At 39.2% G+C, this 27,025-nt stretch overlaps 1 protein-coding gene across 1 annotated transcript in view; it reads right to left on the bottom strand.

Moving 5' to 3' along the window:
* The window catches only part of CPNE4 (copine 4), a gene marked incomplete at its 3' end in the record, with an annotated part of 116,808 nt that overhangs the window by 27,929 nt on the left and 61,854 nt on the right, over window positions 1-27,025 (bottom strand). Inside the window, exons 7-9 of the mRNA XM_084260413.1 lie at window positions 19,109-19,195; window positions 18,450-18,509; window positions 12,456-12,589 (exon numbers count right to left, since the gene is read on the bottom strand). Of these exons, the coding sequence (XP_084116539.1) occupies window positions 12,456-12,589; window positions 18,450-18,509; window positions 19,109-19,195 (281 nt within the window). The remainder of the gene's footprint in view (window positions 1-12,455; window positions 12,590-18,449; window positions 18,510-19,108; window positions 19,196-27,025) is intronic.

Genomic DNA, 27,025 nt, shown 5'->3' with positions numbered 1-27,025 from the left:
AGAGCTCCTTTACAGACCCTGGGCAGCAGAAAGCAGAGCAGCTTCCCAGCTTCTGTAAGCGATGTCAAGGGTTAGGCCATCCAGGGACTGAAAGTACAGTCAGAAAATGAAAAGAAGGTTTCCTCCTGCCTCAAGGGTGAACTGCATGCATCAGAGACTCCAGCTCTGTTTCCTAACCTGGCATTTCAGAAGGAAAGGGATCTGCTCTAATGACTTTTCTTCCTTTGTAATTTAAACTCACTCAAAAGATGAGAAGTCAGAACCAGTTTTCTTTCCCTTCGTGCTGTTTGCTCAGGCATTTGAGCTTCATTTATACCAGGAAATAGGCCTTGGGATGCTGGCTGAAGTACCAGGACAGGACTATAGATATGGTTTTGTTAGCTCCCTCCCCAGCACAGTGTTGGTCCCTGCAAACCAGCAGCCCCCAGAGATGTCCTGGGGACAGTGCTGGGTACAGCTATGCTTGAACCTGCTCCCAAACTGCAATTTAGGTGTCACTCATTTGTGCTGGCAAGAAGAAAGCTGAGATACAAGGACACCAGGCAGTGTCATTTCCTTGGCCTCACATCAGGATCTTTGACTTGTTTGTTTAAACCTTGCCAGAGAGACCTTGGCACATGCAAGGAAACTGCTTGCACTGTCCTGCTGGAGACAGCATTGCTAAAGGGAAGGAGAGAAACTTGGAAGTGGAAAAAGAAACTGGTTCTTTAAAACATTAATTTCTCAATATCAAGTCAGAATAGGAGGACTGTGGCATGGCACAATCTTTATAAATTTATTCTGTCACATCTACTTAGCATTTTATATTGTTCTTTGTTTTTATGTATGTTCCCTTGAAAATTAAAGCAAGGCATAATTTTAAAAAAGCTGAATTACTTGACATGAAAATCAAAAAAGCAAAAGCATTGGACTTTGAATTGTAGACCTGGTTATGTAAAGGCCATGAGTAGTCATACTGCATAGATGGATATGGCTTCTGGTGCTTTTTCTGGGCAAACAGGCATATACAACTGAAAGATACCAAAGACCGAGCAGATTTGGGTTACACCCTAAAGGTAAAATCAGGGAGAGGGTTCAGGTTCAGTGTTCATATTGGTAAATGTAAATTAATGCACACAGAAAGGAACTGTCAGGATGATAAGACTGCAGTCTTCTGAACAGAAGCACAACCAGTTAGAGGAAAGTCCCTCAGTAACCTCCACTTTAACATAATGTAGAGGAGAAAATAACTTCTGAAAGTACCCCATATTATCCTTTTGAAACAACACTCAGTTTTAGTCACTCATTCTTCAAGCTGTCTTGTGGAAACAGAGGAAGCCCAATGGCGAGTCAATACATTGACAGCGGTGGGGAGGAAAGAGGTTTCAGCGAGCTGTACTACACAGGCAGGAGAAGAGCTGGGTAGAGGATGTGGTAAGGTTTGATAAAATAGCAAGTGATACAGATAATGATACCTTTCTGTGTTTCACTAGTGTTACTTGAAGGTAAGGAATATCTTTAAAAGAAAGGAGATGAAATGAAGATGATTGCAAAATCTTGTCTCATTAACCACTAGTGCCCTCTGACGTGCTGTATCATTGAGACCTGGAGTTCAGCTCTATTCTGAGAAGCCTTTGCTGTTTGTAGAAGGAGAATTCAGATAAAACTCTTGCACTGGGTGAAATTAGTTGCTTAGACGTTAGTGAGTCTTTTGCAACTTCCTCTGAAGCTGCAGCACAGACCATGCTGGCCATAAGGCTCGATATTCACCAGTGTGGCAATACCTGTATTCAGAGAGGCAAACATAGAGCTGCCAGGACTATTATGTTCTCTGAAAATTAGTTCCTTTTAAAAATCTAAATTAGAAGTTCTTAGTTGTATGGATTAAGTGTAGAGGGGGAAAAAGCCCTAAGTCATTCTATACACCATTTATTAATTCTGAAAGATGAATATCTAGCTAGCCACTGACACAGGTTGTTTGGGACTCACTTCACTGGTGCTTATGAAAGCCCTTGGGTGTGTAGCTATAGATGCGCTTCCCTTTAAGCTCCTGAAGTCAATGCAGCAGTTTGTATGGATCCTACTGAACTGACCTTGGCAAGCCTCAGCATGAAAACCTGCTCGCTTTATGCTGCAGCAAAATAGTAGCAGCAGTGGTACTAATGATGCAGTGAATGGCGGGGGGAGGGGAAGAAAGAAACATGGGCTGGGGGGCAAGAAACACTGAGAACCCGTTTTTGGTTTCAAATGACCAAAAATTTCTAATTTACAGCTCCCCGAAATACTTGCAAGGAATATACCTGACTGGAATCCCTGGATATTAAGCTATCACTTGTAATTTTGGTTTTGGGTAGGATCAGAATTACCTGGGAGTTATTTTTAAAGTACTGTGCTGGATGCGGCGAAATCAATTACTGTGCTTTTCATTTTCAATCCAATCTTAAAAGAATAAACTGCACCTGCTCTGTTCTACATACTTTTCCTGAGATAAAATCAGGTATTTTTCCTCTCTAAGAAGTTCAAATTGCAAAAATAAAACAAGAGTGTCTGATCCACATGTAATTGAAAACAGTGTGAATGTGAGGTGGGGGACAACGAAGGGGATGGGGCAGGGGGAGAGGAAGAGGGAAAGGAGAGAGGGGAAAGGACAAAGGAAAAAAAAAGAAGAGAAAACCCCATCAAATGCCACAAACAAAATAGAGTCATCTCTAAACTCAATTAAAATTGTAATCTTTCATGTTCAGGGAGTGAACTGCAAGAATATGAGCTGAATTAAGTGTTTCTTTTCTAAAGCATATGAATGAATCATGTTCCTGAGTGTATTATTTAGTACTTATCTGAGAAGGGCTTGATGCCAGTAAATTCTGAATCATAGCAGCTTACAGGGATTAGCAGCAGTTTCAAAGAAAATACAGAAATCATTTGAAATATTTAAACATTTTCAGTTCCTGCTTTGCAAGCAGAGTTAGGTAAATAAAGGACATGATCTGTATGGTATAACAGGGCTAAATAAAACCATCTAAATGGAAAGGACCAGAGCCCATCCACTTCACCTCTTGCAGCCTTGCACAACCACCTCCAGAATGGGCTGGGGGTAAAGCCAGGCTGTGGTCCAGCTGTCAGCCCGCCCCAGCCAGAGTCAAAGAGACCACAAGAGTACAGCAGGAGCAGTGTTTGCTCCCCTCTGATCTGTATTCTTCTCTAGTGGACCGCTCTGCTGTCACCACTTACTCACTCCGCGGTTGTGCCTGGTTCGATACAACCGCATCTCTGGTTCTGGCCAGGTTAATCAAACCTGCACCACACCTAATGAGGTTTGGCATCCAGTCCATAATGCACGGTGGTTTTTACCAGAGCAGCAGGAACGAACTGATTGTCATACATCTTGGTTACAGAAGAGAGCTGGGAGCATGCAAATCAATGGCAAATCACTGCAACAGCTACATTGTTTGGTCTGTCGCAGACAGGGATGCTACACAATCACATGCAAAAAACTGACATTAAAATTAATTCGCTGTCTTTAATTACAGCTCCTAGTCACCTTAGGGGAGCTGGAATCTGCTGAGTACTAAGAAATAGATACTGTCATGTAATTGGGTTTCAGGAATATGAGGGAATGCCTGTCTCACCAGCGAGGGAAATAATTAATGAAGCAGGGGAATACAAATTCCCTGAAGCTAACCACTGAAAGGCATCAACTCATGAAATAATTAACAAACCTGAATCCAGGTACAATGGATTTAAACTTCCCCTTGTTAGCATTAAAAGAATTGCAAAAGCAGCTCTGCAGGGTAAAAAATACCAAGTGAACTCAGAAATTCCTAGACTCAGAAAAGGTAAATACCCACAGAAAAATAAGAAAAAAGAAGTAATCAGAGCTTGGGCGAGGAGTAGGTTAAGGGAAATAAAATGGCAGTGAGATATATAACTTGCTAGAAGGATAGCCTAATAAAATGGCATACTCAGGAAGGTGAGACAAAAATGTCAAGCTTCCCAGCAAGATGACAAATAAATTGCAATGACCTGATTTATACCTACATGAATGACCCAATTCAGTAAAATGTATCTTGAAAAAGACTGTATAACTGAGAATAAACTAGGGAAGGATGCTGCAATAGGCTACCATGGCTTATATTTAACTTCTCAAATCCAGGCAGTTTCCAGACAGTCCCTTGTATTTTAAGGGGTTGCACATATGTCCTTCCCTGTACCTTCTAAAACCTCAACCCTATAGTGAATTGGTATACCTATGGGATCATATATGGAAAATTGTACCATCACTGAAAAGGTCACTGTCACACAGACTGTCATCTCGGATGTTTAAAACTTGACATGACTTGAAGATGACACCGAATTCCATCACGTAACATGCAGATCGTGAAGAACCTCAAACCAAACGGTGGTGGGGCCCTGCCCTCTTGAATCACAAATGTGGTTTTCAGGGTTCACCATGCACTGCACTAAGTAGCCACGAGAATGAGAGCTTTGCTACCTGAGCACATCATGATCTCCTTTTTCATAAGTCACAGTGGAAAGGGTTTGTCAGAGACCTTTGTCTGCAACAATTTCCTACCAGAAAATGTCCATAAGGGGTGTTCTGGGAGGAAGGGAATACAGGGCTGTGTTGGCATATGTGTACAGGGGTGTGTTGGGAGAGGAATTTCGCATCAAACGCTCTCATGAGACAAATGAGCTTTCTAGGATGAGCAGGATAAAACCATTACAGAGAATATATGGTGATTTAATGTGACCAAATGAGCTGTTGATGTAATTTTACCAAAATCAAACTGACATTAAGTCAAAATGAAGAACACTATCAAAACAAGCGAGAACAAAATTTTAAGTGAAATATACTGATGACTAAACATTGAGCTAGGCATGACTGAATATGCGAGAGGAAATGGGCTACTACCCTCTGTCCATCTGCTGATTTGGAATCTCTGATCAAGGTTAATTTCACAATAATTTGGAAAGGAGACTAAGATAATAACTGGAACCTTATTCACAAAAATTGCCAGGCTTTAACTGAGGCCAATTTATCCCGCAAGCATCCTGTTCAGGTTAACTCAGGCAAAAGGTCTCCACTTTCTGTAAAGGGGGAAACTTGCATGAGGAGATTTAGAACGTGGTGTTCATTTATGAGCGAATAGGTTTCCAAATGGGAATAATTTGCTTCTCAGCTGTGAGAATATAATGGAGTGGATGACTAGAATGGTTATATCCTTAGCAACGGAGGGAGGAAATTCACACTTCTGAAATTGTGGAAATGGTTGAACTGATGAAAGGTGTACCAGGCTGTTATCAGATGACATCAGTGAAAATGGCAAGATAAATCACTGTCTCCTTTATTTATGCTTATTTACTTGTTAAGGAGACGTCTAGTCTCTACAGCACTGGGTGGTAGCCAATTTCAAATAAAGTTTGCAGGGGTCTGATACTTCAAGTCACTCTCTTCAAGGAGGAAATGCCGACAGAAAAATCCCAACAGCACCAGTTTGCACAGTCCCGAAAGGCTGTCAACTACTGCACAGAACAAAGCTCTTCTTCAGAGAAGATTTCAAGCTGAATTGAAAACCAGTAAAAGCTCCATAGAAAAACCCTGCCAAAGGTTCAGATTTTGCTGAATCTGCCATCTGACAGAATGCAGCAGAAGTCTCTGAGAAGCAGGTGATGGTAGCAGTATACATGCAAAATAAACTGTTGCAAAGTCACCTCTTCCCAACACAGTTGTGGTACCAGACTAATTGTACTGTACTAATTCTTGGGATAAAAAGTGGTGCTTGCAGAAGCCCCTGTGTGATAGCAGTCGACAAATACAGGTTCTACAAAGGCAAACAGTAAACATGCATAGGCATATGTTATGTAATAGTGCCAGCTTAGGTCCACAACAGTTAAATCCAAGGATTTTCAGTCCTATTTGGTCATTAAAAGTGTTAGAAATTCCTCTTTCCCAGTGTAGTTCTAGTCCTGTGTTGTCTGCTCACATCAGAATATGTTTACCCACACCTGAGCTTAGTGATAAACATAAGCTACAAGTTTTTCTCTATAGGTTACTGCATTTATATTTTTCTTCTGTTGTGTGTCTATGCAAATTTGGTCCTATTAAAACACTAAATAAAAAAAAAAAATCCTGTCTTTTCCCCCACAGTTTTTAAGCTTATTTAGATATGCTAATCAGCTTTTTTGCTTAACAGTCTCCAGAAATGTTGTTTCTGTAATTAAAGTGATAAAGAGAGATGCTTAATAATTAAGCATATTTTTATTTATTGATCTGCATGTGTAGATTAATTTTAACATCTATAGCTCTATGTAGGGATTTAATGAAATATTTAACATCACATATAGTCCCAGTTATTCTACGCATCATTCTTTTGCCCCATTTTTACACCACTGTCTTAACCAAAGCAAGTTTCTGCTTTTCTCCTTGCATCTGGCAAAAAATACCTCAATGCATTTAACTCAGATTCCTCCAGCCAAGGTAACTCTGAGTCTTCATCCACAAGCTCAGTCATAGCTTCAGGATGAAGCTATTACTTCTTAAGTAATTCTCAGGGATGGGGTCCTAATTAATAAAGCAGACTGCAAGATATAAACTCTGCAATCTCTTTTCCTCTTAAAGCCTTAATCCAAAACACAGCATTTAAGTAATACAAACACTTTGTATTTCTGACCAATCACACTGAGTTATATAGGACTTTTGTAACATACACTGCAATATATATACCTTGTCCTCTTCCTCCTCCCTAACTGCCCTCTGCTGGGTACCTCAGGAAATGTGCTTCTGGGACAGGAGGACCTTCCATCTGAATTAATCTGACTGTTATCAAGTTTTTCCTCTGCTTAGATCTACAATGAAAGAGATGGGCTGGACTGGGAGCCCATGTCTCTGTTTTCACCTTTAATTTTTTTCCCTTCTTAATTTTCAAGTGCATTTTGTTGCAAGAGGAATGGAAAATGCTTTTCAATCAGAGTGAATGCACTCCCTTGGGCATAAAATACTGAAGAAAAAATGATCACTTCCATCTAGCCAGTTACTACTGCAATCCATTGATTGCAGAAGCTGATGTTGAAACTCAGACTGACTTCAGGACTTTCATATCTTTTGTGGATGGTGGCCCAGTTTTTAAATTTTTGCTCCTAAGTGTTTTACAGCGCTCTCCACATAAATAATTTCTGCTCTTTGTGGGAATAATGTACTCTGTGCTCATTAGTGGCCTTTGGGGAGATTGCTAGATAAGTGTGATTTGTTAAAATACAGTCTCAGTGTGAATGTCAGTTTTAAGGAGCTACTCGAGTATTTAGAGTTAAGGAGGCTATTTGCCAAAATAAAAAAGGACATTAGAGTCAGGAAACAGATAGAATTTATCTTCTGTTTGTTTCAAGGGCTCTTGGAAATAAAAAAAATATAATCTGCAGAATCTTCACAAGTGAATAAACAGACACAGGGATTAAAATAATTAATAATACAGGGATTAAAATAATTGATAACAAATTTTTGAAACAGATTTTGAATACAAATGAAATTAAGACCAATTTTATTACATCATTTTACAAAACTATGTGGTCAAACACATGGAATAATGAGTTGAATGTGTAGATCAGAATGGGGCTGTCCCATCAAGAATGGGAGGTTTTCCAAATATCCAATGCAACAAATGCTTAAAAGTATTTTATAAAATACATCTAATCTTTGCCTTTTTTGAGTATTGATTTGACTACACAAAAGCTGATTCTCACACATTTGTGAGAGCTTTCTCTGAATCCAGTGAAGAGCTCTGAATGTATACACAAATATAAAACCATTTGCAAAAAATAATCATAAAGATCATCCAGGTATATAGGACATACTGAACATCTGGGTGTAGGGTGAACAGTTTACAGTACAGTTCAAATTCAGTAGAACTCTTAAATCTTATCTTAGTTCCATCTATATTTTGCATAATACTCCAGTGTTTGCCTGAGTCAGACTGAATTCAATGGGATTAGATAATAAGCTTCAGTGTCTTGCTGAATCAGAACAGAGGTTTTAATGCAAAGATAAATATTTAATGTAGTATGATGAGATTCTTAATAAGCAGAAGAAAAAGGAAAAGTACTAACTGCAGAAATCATATTTCAAACTGAGGAGCAGATTGGCAAGTCCTGCCATGGGCTTCACTCACAATACCATTGTTAAAACCTGCAATAATATAAGATCTTTTAGGAATCGTATCAGCCTTTAGCATTGTGTGCATGTTACAGCATTTGCCCTTACAAAAAAGCTGTTCACAACCCCATTCTGGTACTTTTTCCTTTGTCCAAGACAGCTATCGCTGCAGAATGAAAGATGAACCTAGCTCATGGCTAGTTGGTTGCATTCCAGCACTGGTAAAACAAATCATTAAGGTCAAAAGACCAGCTATTTTAATAAACTGTGTGTACTACTGTTACTGTGACTTATGGCTCTGCTTTGTGAGAGGAAAGCTATAAAACAGAATAAAAGAGAAATCAATTTTTACTGCATGGTTAAGACTTAACCATATATATGACATGTATATATGGATATATAATACAGATATATGCATACCTATGTATTTATACACACATGAATGAAACTTGAGTTGCAATGTGTGTGTCTAGATATCTAGTTCTAGGTGCTTACATAAGAGTTTCACAGCACACCTGCATATATCATGGGAAAGGGCTTGTTTATCCAGACCTCATATTGGGACATGGGAAAGGAAACGTTCCCTGATCCCCCTGTTTAGCCACAGGGTTCTCTGGCTATGTTGTTTCATGCTAGGAAGGGGGCAGTTTTGTGATACAACTGAAAAGTGTTTGGGGAACAGCTGCGATGGAGAACGGAACATATTCAAAATATAATAATATATCATTTATAGAGTTTCATAGCTTCTATGACCTAAGATTTTGCTCACAGGTCTGATACTTCATATGTCTTTTCTCATATCTGGTATTCAACCATCAAAGACACCTTCCATCTCTCCTTTCAAAATAGCAGGATCTCCACCAGGCCACAAAACAAGAGCGATCAAAGCCACTGTTCAAAGTTGGTTAAGCCCTTAGCCAGCCAGAGTGTGCAGAGAGCTAGCTATAACCTCATCTGCCTTGAGTACACTCATTGTTTGAAACACGTAAAGGGAATATATGCACATTAGGTAGTGACCAACTGATTTTCTCAGGATCCTGGATGGCTAGGCTAGGTCATCAGAAAGCGCTTGGTTTGACTTCTGATCCAGAGAACTCAACACTGAAGTTAGTGAGGTAAAGAATAAATATGGAATGACACAGGAGTGGGTAATTTTAGTATTAAATGCTTCTATGCCAAATAATTTTTCATTATTTTAACCTGTTTATGCTATAAAAAAGTGGAGTAGATTTGTTCAACTTCAAGGTAAAATTATACCAGTGATGTAATTCTTTATACAAAAGAAAGCTTGGGAAGATGTTTAAATGGAAAACATGTATCTCACTGTTTCACGAGGCCATTTTTAAACATTCATGAATCATTTATCTTAAAATAAATTCTTCTCCATGGAGCTGCCTGATTATTTTACCAAATATTTTCAATAATAACTTTTTAATGTGTTTCCCCCTTTCCAGTATTTCAAACTACATTTTAGAGCCTAATTCCTTAAAACTAATGAATGTTTCTCCTTCCTTTATGATCCATTGCTGCTGTTGCTTAGCCACTGATTATATTGCATACAAACTTTATCTTCTCTCCTATGACAAATGTTGTTATAGCCTGAAACATTTCCACAATGCAGATAAAGTATTAAGTCTTTTGTACAGGTGAACAGCTCTTCCATTTCCCACACCATTATCAGACTGGCCTATTCCTCCAGGACCACAGCATTTCTACAATCAGGATAATAATCAAAGCCTATTTCTCACTCTCTGAATATTGCTGATGAAAGAATGAATCTTACTCTTTCACGCTTAACTACACAGAACAGAACTATTCATTTAACTGTTTCAGAAATCTCTGAACCATACAGATAAACTGGCTTTCGGATGAACCAGGGTTATTCCACTGTATCAAGGGATGCCAGGTGGCACTTGGTTTGGAGCATTAATTACTTAGGGGTACATTATGTTAGGCTGATACGTACAGAAGCCTAGATTATGAGATTTGGCTTGATCAACATTTCTGTAATGTTTCTCATTACAGAAGTATTTTAAGTCATAGCCATAGCCTTTTTTAAAAAACAAATGTAAAATAAACAGTCTTTTGGGGTGTAAGTGTAGCAAAAGTACTTAGCATTCAACAGCTGTGATATTGGAATGCAAAAGCTATTGTAAGCAACAGATGTTACTTTGTTCCAACTATACTTTCATTTGATGGAAATACGTTAACCCTGAGACCCAAAGAAAACCACTACATCTTCTGAGGTTTGGACTGAAATCAGCCAGTTCTGCTTGAGACAACTGATGGGTACAAACTATCAAACTTCAGCTAAGAGCACTGCCACCTTCGTGGGCTCCTATTTTAATCTTACTAGAGACATGCCCGTATGCAAATGATGACAGTCTGGCTCTAAACAGCCCTTAGATTCAGAGGGTCCCTCTCTTTTCCCTTAACCTGAAAACAGAAATCCTATCCCACTCTTTGAAGCACAACTAGGCCTACTGGATCTGTGCCACATTTTTGATTTTTAACTGAATTTGAAACTCTCTTTTTTTTTTCTTTTAAACTTTATATACAGAAGATTTGTTTTATAGGCTGCATACCCTCATACATCTCAGCAATTAAACAAAACAAGAACTCCTATGTAGAAGGTGTAGATTATTTTGTGTGAAAGTTTGCTCCTTACAGTTTCTTTTCTTCTTTAGAGAAATTATAAGTTTTAATTTCCAGTTTTCTGGATTCAAAACATGGAAGCACAAAGAAAAGGTCCTTACTTGACATTTTGATTGGAAAGCATCGACCATGTTGAATCAACTTGCCCATGGGAGTGTATTTATAGTGTCATGACTTGAGAGCATGTATAGGTCAACCACATGCCAGAAAAGTGACATTTCCCTGGGAAAAGAAATTCTTGCTTTTGTTCAGCCCTAGTCCGTAGCTCATACAAATCTTTGTTGTGCTGATTAGCATCAACAGGCATTTTCTGCAGCACAATAGAACTGAATGATGCTGATGGTTTCATTTAAAAAAATGACTGGCATTATTTTTTTTACTGATTAGAATATACTATGTTGAGAAGAGAACCCTGCTTTGGGATTAGTATGTCCATACAGGAGGGCCCGTGCCACTTAACAATATAATTTTCTTTAAAATTACACCGTAAGGGATAAAATAAAAGAGCTGTGTGCATAAACCAGCCCTTTTTATTCCTTTCCCTGTTTTGAAGAATCCACTAATTTATTGCTGGTAATTATTAAATTATGGGATAATCACAGTGGAATTATATGATCACAATAAAATATTAATTTTCTCAGACTCATTGACTAACTTTGACCATCAATTTCTTACAGAAATTGTATCAGGGCAGCATTTTGTTCATTCTTCTTTGAGAAGACATTTCATTACCATGCAAATGGAAGTGTCTCTGAGCAGGCTAATTGGTATATGTGACATGTAACATGCAAACCACAGTATTAAGTCACCCTACCACATTTAATGAATGTGTAATTCAAATTTGACCGGAAAAAACATTGGGTTTTTTGAGATCTGGTATTTACATATGGCAAAGTGGTGGGTAGATCTCTATTACATGTAAAAGATTAGAAAGAATAATTGTGTAAGATACTATGCCTCACAACAAAGAAAGAACAGTCAAAGGAAATGCACTTGGTAATTAGATTAATAATGGGCAATTAATTTGATGGAAGCAGGCAGCCTATTTGAAAGCAACAGAAGTACGTAAGGATATCAAAACATATTTGGCCCAATTGCTTGCATTTGTTTATTTATTTAAAGGCATGTTGTGTGTACACATCACCACATTCTTTTAGTATTTATTTTAGAAGAGACTGTAATATTCAACAGCCAAGGAGAACGCTGAGAAAGTCCACACATTTACTTCTAAGGATAGGCAGGGCCACTAAGGATCTTAGGCAACTACAATACAAACTAAGTTTCCAACACAGAAACTCAGGGATGCTTTTCTGTAGGATGTGACAGAACCAAACTCCCAAGTGTATCAAAGGATGATGTCACCATCTGCAAAACAGGCTTTAAGGTTAACACACATGCAAAAATCTACTCAAACATGCAATTTTTGCATGTGAATATAAATCTGAAACTCAACAACACGTCAACCAAACAGCCAAGAACTGGGTCTTTCATTACCATGACTCTAATTTAAACCCACTATCACTCTCAAAAGCAGTAGACTAATCTTTCTGACGTGCAGTCATTTCTTTTAAGTGACTAAACACGGAGCTACTGCAGCCGGCAGCGGGCAGTCATTGATTTCACACTGTGAAAACACTTTCTAGAGACAACTCTGATATCAAATGTGGTTATTTACCTGTCATAGTCTTGGCAAATCTCCCCAACAGCTACCAGTGCTTTCAAGTACTCATTGGGTTGATAGGGGTGGATATAGTGCAGGGAGCAGCTGTTCCTAGGATCACCGTTTGATGCTGTGAAATCTATAGCTACCTGAAAAAAAAGAAAAGTAAATGTTGTGGAGATCTTCTGGACATAAGTATACCCACACCAACCATACATCTTCACCAGTAACAGTTTTCTGCGGAGACTGAAGCCTTAAAGGTCATTTTACATCAAATTTTAATCAAGACAGTATTGATAACTATGTCTAAAAGTAAATGATAGTTTATAAAATAAGAAATAAAACCCCTAAAATGGCATAATTAGGAAAAAATTGAAATCAGTTACTATGTGGAAAATTATGTTCTAATATAAGTGAATCAAATTAATGATCTCTAGGTTGTCATGCATAATTAAATTATTCCAGCTCAGGTGATGTTCAGGACATAAAAGCTGTGCAGCAAAAATGTCTCAAGAGAGTTAAAAGACCTCTTAAAACTATAAAATAAAACTCCAGGTAGGGAAATTTCATAGTTATTTTAAATCTTACTGTGGCTGTAGGAGATATTGCCTGTCTGGTATTTTTTATCTTCAAAACATCTAAGCATGAAATAATTAACCCTCCCAATTTCATAGATGATAGAAAGCATAAAGGTGAACTGCTGGGTAAAAATAAAGCTTGAATTCTGCACAGGTTTTTGTGTTGAAAAGACTTAGAGATGATTGTGGGAAGCATCCAGTGCAAAAGCAAACATTAACAAATCCTCTTGAAATTCACTTCTCCCTTTTAAAATGCTCTTTATACTTCTTGCTGAAGACAGACTCCGTCATGCATCCTCCTGTGATATGACTGTTACAGACCAAGCAGCCCTCTGCTGAACTTGTGTTGCTGCTTTCTAAGAATTCTTAAAAGGAGCAACAAGAAACCCAAAGGGTCTCATAGAGGGAACAAAGGCATTTACAAACATCCTCATGATTTTGTTCAATAACCTCTTCCTCCAAAAAAATCCTCCATGTGTGGGTGTTTAAAAGACAAATGCAGAGTTCAGTTTCCGGTTCCACAGTGCAGTCTGAAGGTAAAGAGCCTTGCTGAAGGCTGCAAAAAGAACTTTGAAGTCCCAGCTTGCCTCGGCGAATGTGCACCTTCTGTAGCTAGAGCCTCTGTTTGGCACAGGGAAGCCTATTCTACCAAGCTATCAAATGAAAATGAAACATGACATTTTCACTCTCCCTTAAAAAACCGACACAGCCCTCCTCCAACTTATTTTTTGTGCTAAATTATAAAAGGGAAAAATCATACTGGGTCAACCCAACGTGGCTTTTCCCCACCACTTCTAATCCTCCACTTCTAAGTCTTGACTGAAGAAAAATATTTTTCATTTGGCTAGAGATAGCTTGGAAATCCCTTTGTTGCCTTGGTCAAGTATGAACCTCTTGCACCTCACCACATGTCAGTCAGGAAATATGAGCTGGATTTGCCTTGCAAATAACGTGTTCTTTCACCTCTGCTTCCCCACTCACTGTTCACGCATCTGAATAAATTAATGGCAAACTGACAAAGAAAGGAACACCAGTGGTTTGTGAAACCTAAGGTAAATCCAGATAGCTTAGTTCTGTGATCTTGATTTAAAAAAAAAGCCAAGGTGTGCATATTTTTGCTGATATTAATTTAATATTAATTTTCTGATTACAGAAAGCGGACAATTTTCAGTGCATGATAAACAGAGAAAACATTCCTGTAAATTTGTTAAAAGTAGGCATTTTCAATGATAACCTTAAAACTGACATTATTGAGGCTGGAGTGACACACCAGACAGGGCTGGCAAAGTCTTCCTTTGTGGTGGCTGGCCATGCCTAAATGCTTTTAAACTGAAAAGAAGACTACAGTGGGTTTCAGAAGCTTGGGAAAAAGTCTGTGGCTAGTGTTTGGGAAAAGAAAAAAAACTGTCCCCAAAACAAGCTTCCTTTTTGAAAATGGTCCTTGTAATAGAGACCTGCTGATAAGCAAAACACCCCCCTAATTTCCTGTGACGAAGCCTTTATGAATATTTGTACTCGGATGCACTGTACTCAACTTTGATCCAAATCCTTGTTTGATTCCGCAGGGAAAGGCTTTTAAGAAAGACGATTGCTGTTACTTGCCACGATTCCAAAACAACAATGCAGAGCTCTGCTCTTTTAGGATTACACAGCAGCACGAAGGTCTTGTGCAAATAAGCAGGATAAGGATTTGTAAAACTAGCATATCACAGAGACCAGGCTAATAGCACAGCTGAGCTAATCTTTCTTAGAGCACACACATGTGATTTTTATCAGTGTTATCTTTAAAAGTATCAGTTTGAATGCTCCAGTCCTCTTCCCACAGCTAAACAAGAACACAGTAGCAGTAACTACACTTAGTACTGTTCTTTCCTCAGCCTTGTAAAAGGGTGATTTTTTATTGCACTGAAAACATCCAGACACAGCTTGGACCTCCCGCTAGACCTGTCAGCAACAAATCAGCCTGCCCAACACTGTGACCTGCCTAAGAGAGAATCTGTCCAATATATCTTTCTATTACAGTTCTTTTTATGCATGTTACACATCCTTTCTGCTGTATTTCCTAAAGTGATGAAAATGTCTTCTGACTACAGACCCATTTGCACTGCCAACTTCTGAACATTTCTTCTGCAGCAGGGAACACTGTCTGATAAGAGACACAGCATTTTGCAATAAGCAGTGCATAAAAGTAGCATACTGGAATCAGCACTATTGATCTCCACAGACGAAAGCTTCTTAATAAATGGTTTTAAAGTGAAGGAAAAGTTTACTTTTGTTTTTCAGAGACATTCTTTCTAACTACAAATTCTGTTCTGACAATAGATGTACAAAGCGTCCCAAGAACACCCAGCACGACATTCCCAAAGCCTTCATTAGTGCTTTAAATTAGCAGGTACATCGTACTACAGCTTTTTTGTCATCAAATGTATGCTTAGCATCCCAGTATCCCTCCCTCAGTAAGTGCTCTTTCAAATCACAGTTGCATTGTGCTGCCCGTACACAGCATGAACTCAAGAGAAATGCCATTAATATTAAGATAGCAACAACAATACATGTACTGGGAGAGTTTCAAACTATTCCACTATTCCAGCTAAAAGAAATGGAAATTGGGGAAGGTGAAAGGAATAAGCATCCTCTGTTTCAGTGAATTAACCAGATTGGGACTATGAGAAAAGAGGATTATATGATGTGTGCAGAAAGACAGGGAGCACTGCATAGCTTCCCCATAGGCTGCAACCTTTCGCTTCAGTGCCCACTGGAGAATTGCTGCTATGATTCTGGAAACAGGAAAATATCTCCAAGTGTCAGGGCCATCAGCACCAGGGACTGGGGCAACCAAAGTAGGAGGAAGTAAAATATGTCATCAGCATGTGACAATCTTTAAGTAGGATGACTAGGTTATGCATGAACAGAGCTACAGGAACAGAGACATTCACTGCAGCTTCCCATGAGTCCGTGTAGGTTGAAAACTGATAGCAATGAGTTTATGCAATCCTCTAGCTGGCCGATTTACTAGTGAGGTCAGCAGCAATCCAGGGACCTCTGTGGTTCACAGCACAAAAGATCTTTGTCCTAGTTCTGGCCAGGCCAGAGCAAACCTCCCCAAGCAGTTAGCACAGGTGACTCACTCCCAGAGGAGAAACAGACAGAGCCTCCACGGGTTGGGATAAGGACAGTCAACTGACAAAAATCACCGTGAAAGCAGAACAATAACAGCCAACTACACTCACACCCAGTGATAACACAGAGTACCTTGCTGACCCGATAACTACAGAGTGCTGCTCTACACAGGGACTGACCAACCTGATGCCCTGACCACACTCAGACTGTCCTGGAGGCACCAATCCCCTGCACCTCCCCAAGCAGCCCCTTTTATGGGGAAGTGATGTCAGGTGGTGTGGAAACAGCCCAGGCTAACTCAGCTCACCTGTGCTGGCAACCTGGGGAAGGTTTACTCTGACCTGGCCAGAACCAGGACAATCTTTTCTTTTTGTCCTCACTGCCCATACTTACCAGCGAGTTTACCCAATTTCCCCATTATTAATGGATTTGTCACATTTCAGAAAAATGAAATATTAAAATAGTAAAATACAGTAGGAGCAATACTATCAGTCAGATATAGCAAGAAATCCATTTTAAGAGAGCAGTTTTCAACTGGTGGTTCACAGCCTACCAAGTAGGAAATCTGTGAGAAGTAAATAAAAGGAAAAGAAACTGCCACGACACTTCAGTGCGCTGTGTAAGGACTTGCTCTTTCACTGGAGAGCATTAAGGAGGAATCAAATAGAGTTTGAAAAGCACAGTGGTAATATAATAATATGTATATCCCTAGACACTTTCTAATGGTTATAATGCTTTGGTGCTTGTGTTTGACTTGTGGGAATGCATATGAACCAGTCTCTGTACGTCCTTACGTGTCTGCCCTGGTTAGAAAAAGCTTTTAAGTATTACTCAAAGATATTATTGCCTTTCTGTTAATGACCCTGAACACACTGGAAAATGGAGTTCTTCCAGCCATACTTTTAGAGAGTAAATGTCAGGAAAGAGAAATTAAAGGGGTTTCCAGGGATTGGAGAGTTTCAGATTTGGAGGAGAAATAGCATTGCAGGCATGCAAGGATAAGGACGAGAGGTCATTATACAAGCTGCTTTTCTTGAAAGAAGACAACTATAAAAATCTTTGTCTAATACTGTGGGTATTTCCTTCAAAACTAGAAACAGAGTCCTCAGTTCTGTGTGCTATCCAATGACTTTGTGAGGTGTACTGACAAGGTACATGTTTTACACCTCAAAAAGCTGATTCATACACAACCAGAAAACAACCACTCCTGTCCAGAGCTGCTGTTCATGGAAAAATGTCTGGAAAAAGTGAAATGGAACATTCCAGTAGCATCCAGTGGCTGATATTGGGAGCAGAAACAGGGCAAGGTTCTTCAGGATAAGAAAAGATCTCCAGAAGAGGAATACTAACCTGAAGCATTAGATTTTATCCTTATAACAAGCATGAAATGAGAAGTCACCCAATTCACACTCGAACTGAGCCACGGTATGTATTCCTATGCTGTGGGAAATGCTGATATATTATTTTATCTTATTTATTTCTCAGATTGAAAATAATTTAAAAAAATCTAAACCACACAGCATTAAATGTTCCTAAAAACTTAGAAATGCAAATTATTGTACAACTGTTTGTTGGAAGCTCTGCAAATCATTTTAACCCTTGTTCCTTGAACTGAACAGCTTCTGAATTCACCTGTCACAACCTTGTCGCCCTGTAGTGCCATCTTACTGCTGGTGGTTACATCTGAGGTACAAAACATCAGCATTTACCTTAGCATTTACACCAGACTGACAGAGAGAAGTCCCTGGCTGGACTCCCTCTCTGCCTGTGACTCTCTGAGTGGCACCATTAAAGGGGAAACAACTTGCTTTAATGGAGATCTCATTCAGGAAGGGAAGACTGCCCCATAGCACTGATGAACAGGACGTCTAACAATTAAGCAGCTAAAAGCAGGTGGGATGAAATCCTCCCCTGTGACACAGTCACATTATGTGAGATTCTTGTGAAAAAAACAGCTCAAAAGCCAAAGGCCAGCCAGCACAGTCAAAGGACCAATTCAGTTTTCCAGCTTTTGGAACTGTGTGTAGCTCAATTGGAATTGGTGGGACTACTTCTCATCCCTGTTGCCTTTACTTTTTGCAATGTGATTGTTATTGCTGCAAAACACAAATGTAAATCAGCCTGTGCAAGAAATATCTTACTGCATTAGTTAGCATCATAGCTTCATTTTTTTTTTGCTTAATGCATTTTGCAAGACCTTAATAATCTGCCAAGCAATTGCATGTAAGAATCATTTCTTTATGAAAGTAATGCCTCAGTAGCTAAGGGGATTCCCTTTCTTTAAAACAAGGTCGAGAAGTAAGACACTTACTGTAAACTGTATTTGGCAGCCTCCCATGATATAATCCAAGAAAGAATGCATCTTGTGGATCTGCAGACAAGAAGGCAAGACATTCAAATTAGCTGGGTACTGCTAAAACTTCAGAGAACTGCCTGGAAAAAGTAAATTGGAAAGAGGGTAGGGACTAACTGAAAATAAGGTAAAGGGAAAAATTGAAACAGAAACACGAAAAAAATGTGGACAGAAACAAAAATGCAGAGAAAATACCAAACCTCTAAAACTACAGCAAGGAAAATTCACAACAAAAGTAAAACTAAGCTCTGCTCCTTCTCAGTGGGAAGTCAGTGGAAATTTTTCTGTTGGTTTAGGAGGAAAAAGCCATTTTGCAGAAATGATGGATTAGAAGGGAAACACACAAAAGGCCAGCTGGCAAGCCTGTAGGTGTGAGAGTTTAGTACTGCCTATTCCATTGCACAGCAGCAGGCGTAGGGCAAGAGAAATGAGGGAGTGTTGGGGACAGTCAGCTTACTTTGAGGATTCAAGTCCTTGTCTTTACTTTTTGTAGTGTATCAACTTCCACTGCTATTCTATGGGCAGTTCCGTTTTGTTGTCTGTGTTTCCAAACACCATTAAAATATATCACTGAAGGTTTGATGAAGAAACTGCCAAAGAGCAAAAGATGTATTTACCTTGCACTGGTTAAGGATGACAATGCCTGAGTTCTTGTAATTCTTCTTCTTGGCTTTGTATTTGGGGTTAATGCATTCCCATTGTACCTGTGAAAAATAGCAGTCTCTGCTTGAAGGAAAATATATGTACAAATTGAATAATTAACAAAAAATTCACTGTCTGATTTCCACAGCTGACTAAATCCCATCAAATAATGGTGCACACAGAAGAAAAAATGAAAACCATTAACTATGCAGAGAATGATCTTAATAGAAAAAAGCCCGGGGCAAACATCTGTCTTCAAACATAGAAGCGTGGAGATAGCACTGAGAGTGCTACCCAGATTCATATGCTGTTGTCTTCCAGTTTTACAGGTTCAGGTGTTACATAAGAAAGGTTGAAAAATTTTTGAGATAATTTAAGAGAAGAAAAAAGGAGGGAAGTTAATACAAGTGAAAATAACTGAGAGAGCAACACGATGCATTGTATTAATTATAAAACTGCCTACACAGTAACACTAGCGTTTTGCATTAAACTCATGATCAGAGAAATTCTGATCAGTGATCATCTCTCTTTCTTGAAAGAGAGCAATAGTTTCTCCTTTAAGCTTGATAGTGAAGTAAAAACTTAAGAAAATCATTAAAAAGTGCACAAGATGCAGTAAATTAACTACTGATATATTTGAAAATTATCCCAAAGAATATATTGAACTCCTTTTTTAAAAATGTTCTGATTAGTTTTATTTACAAATAGTCAATTTTACAGCAAAATAGTCCTACCCTGTTACTTAAATATGTTGTCTTGTTCCCATCATCACATCTCCCAGAATCTTACTGATTTCCACTTCAAATGGTCTGCCCTCCTCTGCTTTCAGGCATATTAATAAGGCCAAGCTTTCAGACCCTCATCTCTAATGACTGCATATTCAAGGCTCTTACTGAACGACTAATATATATACATTTGTACATGTAAGTATCTATTGACATTTGTAAATCCAGATTTTTACAGGTAATGTGTTATTAAACATGGTTAAGAACATTATGTGTTTTTTCAGGGCATTGTTTTAAAGTGCTGTGAGAAAGCGTGTGAGCTGCTAATGTCAGGATGGGTCACATAAGGAATATACCCTCAAAGAGAACCAGGATGGTCTATTATTTAAAAATCCCTATTATGACATTTTGAAATGAAACCTATTTTTCTATAGTGTTACCATACTTTGTCTATAGTGAAGACCTTCATATAGGATCTGTCTGAGCAAAGTGAGCACGTAAAATAATTTTTACCTTTTGAACAGCCCCAGTGATTTCATTGAGCTTCAAATCATTGCCTAACAGCAAGTATTTGAATGCCTCTGAAGTGTTTCAAACTTAGAGCTTTTGTCAAGTGTCAAAAAAATGGAAGGCAAAACATATGGCTTTGGAGCAATAAGAGACATTTTCTGCACAAGAGAGAAGGAGTATTTTCATCACTGTGTTACTGGAGACAGGTGACAGAGTGAAGTATGAGAAAAGACAAAAAAACATTCCAAATGCAGGAAGCACATCTGCTTGCTCTCCCAGATAGCCCACAGCTCAATTATTTGTCTTGTGAAATGAATTTTCCGACTGAGAAGACAGGCAGACACAAGCCCACATGTTCAGGGGAAATCCTCCACAAACATATTTTCCCTACTCAAGGGAAGCAGTGAAGCTAAAGATATAAAAGCCCTTCTCTCCAAGAAAAGAGGGAGCTCTGTGACACAACGCCAGAGTGCAAGAAGCTCATATTTGGGAAAGCAATCTGGCAGCGAGGCGAAAGCACTGCCCACTCGCATCTTCATACGTTGCTGTCTGGCAAAATGGTTTAGCATTCAGTCATGTTCAAAGTACTGAAAGTATTCCTACTGAGCAATCGTATATTATAAAGAAACTTTAACATATCAAACAGAGAGAAACTATTTTTTTCTCTCTATGAATGAGGATTTCCATTCCTCCCTTTAACACTGAACTACACTACTACTTCTCGCTGCTTTCCCCGGATGTCCAAGGTGCACTTTCTTAATTCCATCATCCTCCACCCCAAACACTTCCAATGTGCATGTGTAAACAAGGCGTGACCTGTATGGACACTTACACTATGCACATAATTCCTATCCTTGGGAAAAGGATTATTTAAGTCTGATAAACATTATATTCATGTAATTGCCTGCCAGAAGAAGTTTATGCTGTACAGGGACCAAAGCAGCATAAACCACACTACTTTGGGGGATGAAAGGCTGTGCCTGTGACTAGCTTCATAGAATGGTCTGGATTGGAAGGGACCCCAAGAATCATAGAGTTCCAACCCCATTGCCATAGGCAGAGCCACCAAAGCTTCTCAGCATCTCTGCGCTAACTCTGAAATGCAACTAGGAAGGTTGCCCTACCTTTGCAATGCATTTTGAGATGTACAGATAACAATTCTCAGCAACTATCTAAAACTCATTAAAATATTCCATGTGAAGTCACTAGCATGCCATTAGCTGATGTGGATAATAAAGCAAAGGAAAGAACTGCCAAGCATTTTCCTAGAAAGAAGGAAAAGAGAAAGAAAACTTTGCACCTATTAAATCTGAAGATGTGGTACTATAAAAAAAAGGAAGGGAGGAGGAGAGGAGAAGAAAGGAGTCCTTTCCCAATTCATAGGCTTAAAATGACATTAACACTGGTTTACATAAAGCTCTCAATCTTAATTTACCCACCAAGATCTAGTTCTGATGTTGCTGATTCTCACAGTTTGAACTGAAGATGCAACAAGCATCATTTGCAGGAAATTCCCTGTGTTGGCCTTGTCATAACTCCAGCTCTTCTAAAGGGAGGAGAGTTCAGATTGCAGCTCTAACGAGGCACAATTTTCAAATATTTTGCTTGCACTGCAAGGCCAAGCTCAATTTTCAGCCTGTTCCTACATTCCCAGTATCGATTTGGTATCTGCTATTGTTTTTTATCGATTCATTTTTGTGTTAAATTAACTTTCCAGTAGAGAGGAAACTAATGCAAGCCTGCAATCTGACACTAGCAGTAAACATTGTGAAGTTTGGGTTCATTGTTCTGAAAGTCACTTAGCATTTCCTGCTTTGGTGTTTCTTTCTTACCCTGAAATTTAAACCACTGTCTGGAAAATTTCTGAATACAAACAAACTCCATCCAGTTAATTTTTACTCTAAGTCAGCAAATTAATGCTGACACGTGCAAGGCCCTAGTCCTCTTATTGCTGTAAGCAGGAGACACAGATCCCTCAATGGGAGACGTTACTCTCTGTAGCAAAAGATGCTGTCTTCCCAACCTTCGTAATCCCTTCTCTCACCACACCTGCAGGAGAGCAAACAGTGCAACCACGCATGCCACACACCAGCAAAGGGAAGTGGAGGTCACTAAGTGCAGGCAGTCATTGAAGAACTGAAATTTGAACAGTATGTGGCTACCAATAGCACAAGCTATTCAGAGAAAGAAATCAAGCTGTCAGGAGAGTTTCAAATAAACTCAGGCAACAGAAAGGGAGGTCAAAGGAGGTTCTCCTCCCCTTCTACTCTGCCCTGGTGAGGCCTCATCTGGAATATTTTATGCAGTTCTGGAGTCGCCAGTTCAAGGACAGGATGCTACTGGAAGGGGATACAAAAAGGGGCTACAAAAACGACTAGGGGACTAGAACAGCTCTCTTACAAAGAGAGGCTGAGGGACTTTTTATCCTAGAGAACACTGAGGGAGCATCTTATCCATGCTTCTAAATAATTGAGAGGTGGGTGTCAGGAGGATGGGGTCAGTCTTTTCTCAGAGATGCCCAGTGACAGAACAAAAGGCGATTGGCATAAACTTGAATATAGGAAGTTCCACCTAAACATGAAGGGGAACTCCTTTACTGTGAGGTTGGAAAGCACCAACACAAGCTGGCCAGGGAGGTTGTGGAGATATCTCTGGAGATATTCAAAACCCATCTGGATGCTGTCCTGTGTAACCTACTCGAGGGGGGTTGGACTTGATGATCTCCAGAGGTCTCTTCCAACCCTGATCATTCTGTGATTCTGTAAAATAATGATATAGAGCAGTTGCTTTCTCTGGGACATTAGGTTTGCACAACTGTTTGGTAGTCCTGTGAGGAAAGGCCTAGAGAGCTACGCCAAGCCTATCATCAGCACGTCCTCTTGCCTCCCCTGCAATTCTTTTGTTTCTCTCTTGTTTGTTCATGTACAGCTGCTGCAACAAATTGCACACTTTGTAAATGACAAAGGAAGCATCACGGTCTAATGGATAAGGTGAAAAAACCCAATCGATAGTAGGCAGCATTATATCCTGCATTATACAGCATTCTGGTGCCTCCAGAAAAGCAAGTCACTTTTTAAGTGAACTGTATCTCCTCCGGTGCAAAAGGCCAGTTTATCCCCAATGTCCCTTCAGGCAAGAGGACAGAATGTTGGGTTTTTCCTCCCATACCATGGGAGAAGAGCTGCTCACTATCAGAGGTTTCCTCTAGAAACTTGCCCCTGGGAAATGAAGGGAAAACCAAAGTGTTCCCTGTTTCTCCCGCCAAGGCTCCCAGCCTCATCCATGCTCCTGAGGTTGCACCACTGGTTGCCTAATTGCATGGATGTGGCAGATGCCTGACATGGCTGCACCCTCCTCTGAGACTTCTTTTGCCCCCTCTGGGGCTAGCAGCAGCTGCTGATGTTGCAGACAGTCTTGGATGAATCTGCCTCTCTCCTAATAAAGCTAGACATGGAATTCCATTGGTGTTAACTCCTTGGCTCATTACCAAAAGCCTCAAGGTCTCATCCACACTTAGTTATTGGAAGATCTACCTGATGCAAATGTGCTAAGTAAGGACCATACTCAGGTATCTGGACAAATGGGGATACCCAGCTCAGATCCCCTCAGGACCCCATCCAATCTTGTGCACCTCAGCAGCTCTACTTGCCCTCCTTGTGGAAATGTCAATGGAACTGGGAAGCACAGCAGAATTTCTTCCTTCCCTTCCCTTTTTTTCTTTCTCTGTGTGTGTATACACATGTCCATTTTTATGTAATACAGGAACAGATTTTTCCTTATGTAACTCCCATGCTGCATGGGGATCCAGGTGGTTTATTTTTCTATAACTTTTTTAATCCCTCTGGTTTTATTGCCTTCAGTTAAAAAAAAAAAGTTACTTTTTCTAATTAGTTTTTCATTTTTTAATTTTTGTCACACTTTTGTAATCTTGTTTTCAGATGTTTGATAGATTAATATTACAACACTTTATAAAACTGCCACTACACACATATTAAAAATATGTATTATACATATTTGAACAGATCTGAAGCATATATAAAGCATACAGTAAACTCTAAGTATTTACTACTATTTCACTAAAAAAACCCACAACTGTCACAAATAGAGATGGGCTTGCTCTTACTGTGTTTTCTTGTCTCAAGATTATGGTAAAAGAGTAAATGATAGATTTTGGAATGGTGGAAAATGTTAAATAGAAGGTTTAGAAATTCCCTCTTCAGATGTGCATCTGAACAACAGGATGCCTTTATGCTATTCCCCTGACTGAAAGCAGTACTACATAGAAACCAGAATATTTTCTGGTCTGAGGTTATGAATAAGTCTCTTGTAGGAATGCAGGCCTATGTCTTCTGACCTACTCACCATCTCACCCACTTATAATTGGTTTTCTCTGATGTGGCTTTCCTTATTAGAAATACCTAGCAAGATGTCCACTTGAAGGCAAAACACCTTCCTCCTCTGCTATTTCCTTGAGGTTTACTGAACCCCTTTTATTCAAAGTAAACACTCCACTGCACACTCTTTTTCTCTGGGAAGAATAAAACTAAATAAAAAACTAACAAATGCTAATCACATTACTTAACATTGCATAGAGGATTTCTGAGATAAACTATGCACTAAGATGTATTTATGGATTCCACAGATAATGGCATATATTGCCTTTAGCAGCAATAGTTATTTCTGAAGAATAGAGGAAAATGAGATAGGATGGAGGGAGGGAGGAGGAAAGGAGGGAGGCAGGGACAGAGGAAGGAAAATTGCTCTCTGGCTCCAGCCAAGTGACAAGTGACAGGATCTCCCACACAAGGGACCCCTCCTGTACAACAGTGATCACAATAGGTTTTCCATAAGAACTGTACAGTTTTAATCAGGATCTTCCTAAACTCCCTAATGCTTGTTTTTCCCTGTTGTGCTATTAGAGCTCACTGAAGCCTTCTTTTATCAGGTGTGAGAGCCAGCTAGCATGTGCGTCTATATTTTTTTGGTAATATTTTATTAGCCCCTTAAATTACTATTACTTACTATCTTACCCACTAAATCATTTTTCCCCCTCTAGAATAGACTACAAAACCAAGGATTAGAAAAGAGGAGGGGGAAGAAGGTCTGATTCTCACATTGGTGACAATAGTGTCCCACGGGAACTGACAAAACCAACAACATCAGGTTTTGCAGGTGGAAGCACAAAGAATAACTCCACAGTAAAACCAGAACGTGAGCAATGAGGAAGAAACAACGCCACAACATCTTAGGTGTGTAGAAGAGAAAAGATGCAGTTTTGCAGTGAGAAGCAGATGGTAACATTATACAGGTGAAGGGCAGCCTACTGAATGGCAGGCCAGGGCAAAGGTTCAGGCACTTAAAGTACTGTGCAGCATTAAAACATTCCTGAGACACATTAAAACATTCTTGGATGGAATTCTTCTGCTGAAACTGCCCAGTCAACCGACAACAAGAATTGACAAATGGCTGTACTAGTTTCTTATGCCTCTGAAAGAGTAATGAACCTTTTTGCTAGCTGATTATGGAAAGAGCACATTGTTTCCTCATCATGATAAAGAATAGTTTGTCCTTCACAGCCATTACCAGCTCTGGATTGCAAGTCTCGTCTTGCTGAATAAGATGTCTGTTTGGGAAAGACTGTGATGCTCAAGACATTGGAAATACAGTGGAAATACATACCCTTTACCTCTCACAAATAGTCCCTTTCCCAGCACAGGTATTTGAATGCAAAACTGGAGTTTTGTCACATCACTTGCCTTGTTCATTTTACTCATTCTGGAATCTGTTTACCTCTAGGTAAGGTTTTAATTCCACTGTGATTCAGTCAGGTTTAAGTTTTGATCCTCTGACTTAATTTCAAAGAATGAAAGATGATTTCATTTACACTTAGGTTCTGTTCAGAAGTGACTTATAACAGCTTAATATATGACTGACGTATCAACAGTATTTTACACACATGGACATTTGCTAAACTCTAGGTTGTTCTAAGAACATCAGTAGAAAGTATCTGGAAGAGTCTTATAAACTTCTGCACCTATGGAAAAGCCTGACTGCTTCCCATTTATTACATACTTTCTGACTTTCTTAGCTTTCCATTAATACATTATAAACAGCATTAAAATAAAACCCAAATAAAGCTTATTAGGCATTTGTATTGAGTTCTGAGATCACCATGAAGCAGTGAATATAAATTTTCAGCAGATAAGAAAGTCAACATTTTTAACACCCCCTCAGAGAATTTATCAACAGTAACACCTTCAGCAGTAGGCAATAATAGGAAATGACGATTCCTGGAATCAGATATGCCAAATAATTTATCATATACAATAATTACCGTCAACTTCAATTTGAAAAGATCAGGCTGACATAAAGTGAAATTATTAATAAGCTAACAATTTAATTTTCCCTTAGGACTGTAATTCATGAGATTTTTAGGAAACTGATTGATTTCATGGGTTTCACAGGTTCAAGTTAGAGCAGGCAGCAATGAACGCAGTACATGAGAAATGGAGAAAGACGTAGAATGACCCTCATCCAATAATGGCCTTTAGGCCAGCAAGGAAATGCTTGAGTACCCAGACTGTGCTTTGCCATAACAGCACAGCACCTCGTAGAAACCATGTGCTTGGGCTTAAAGAAAATAAGTCTTAACAGAAA

Source organism: Gallinula chloropus (assembly GCF_964237585.1).
Source record: "Gallinula chloropus genome assembly, chromosome: 2".
In the NCBI taxonomy this organism is placed as follows: Eukaryota; Metazoa; Chordata; class Aves; order Gruiformes; family Rallidae; genus Gallinula; species Gallinula chloropus.
This window is presented reverse-complemented; position numbering and strand designations above follow the sequence as displayed.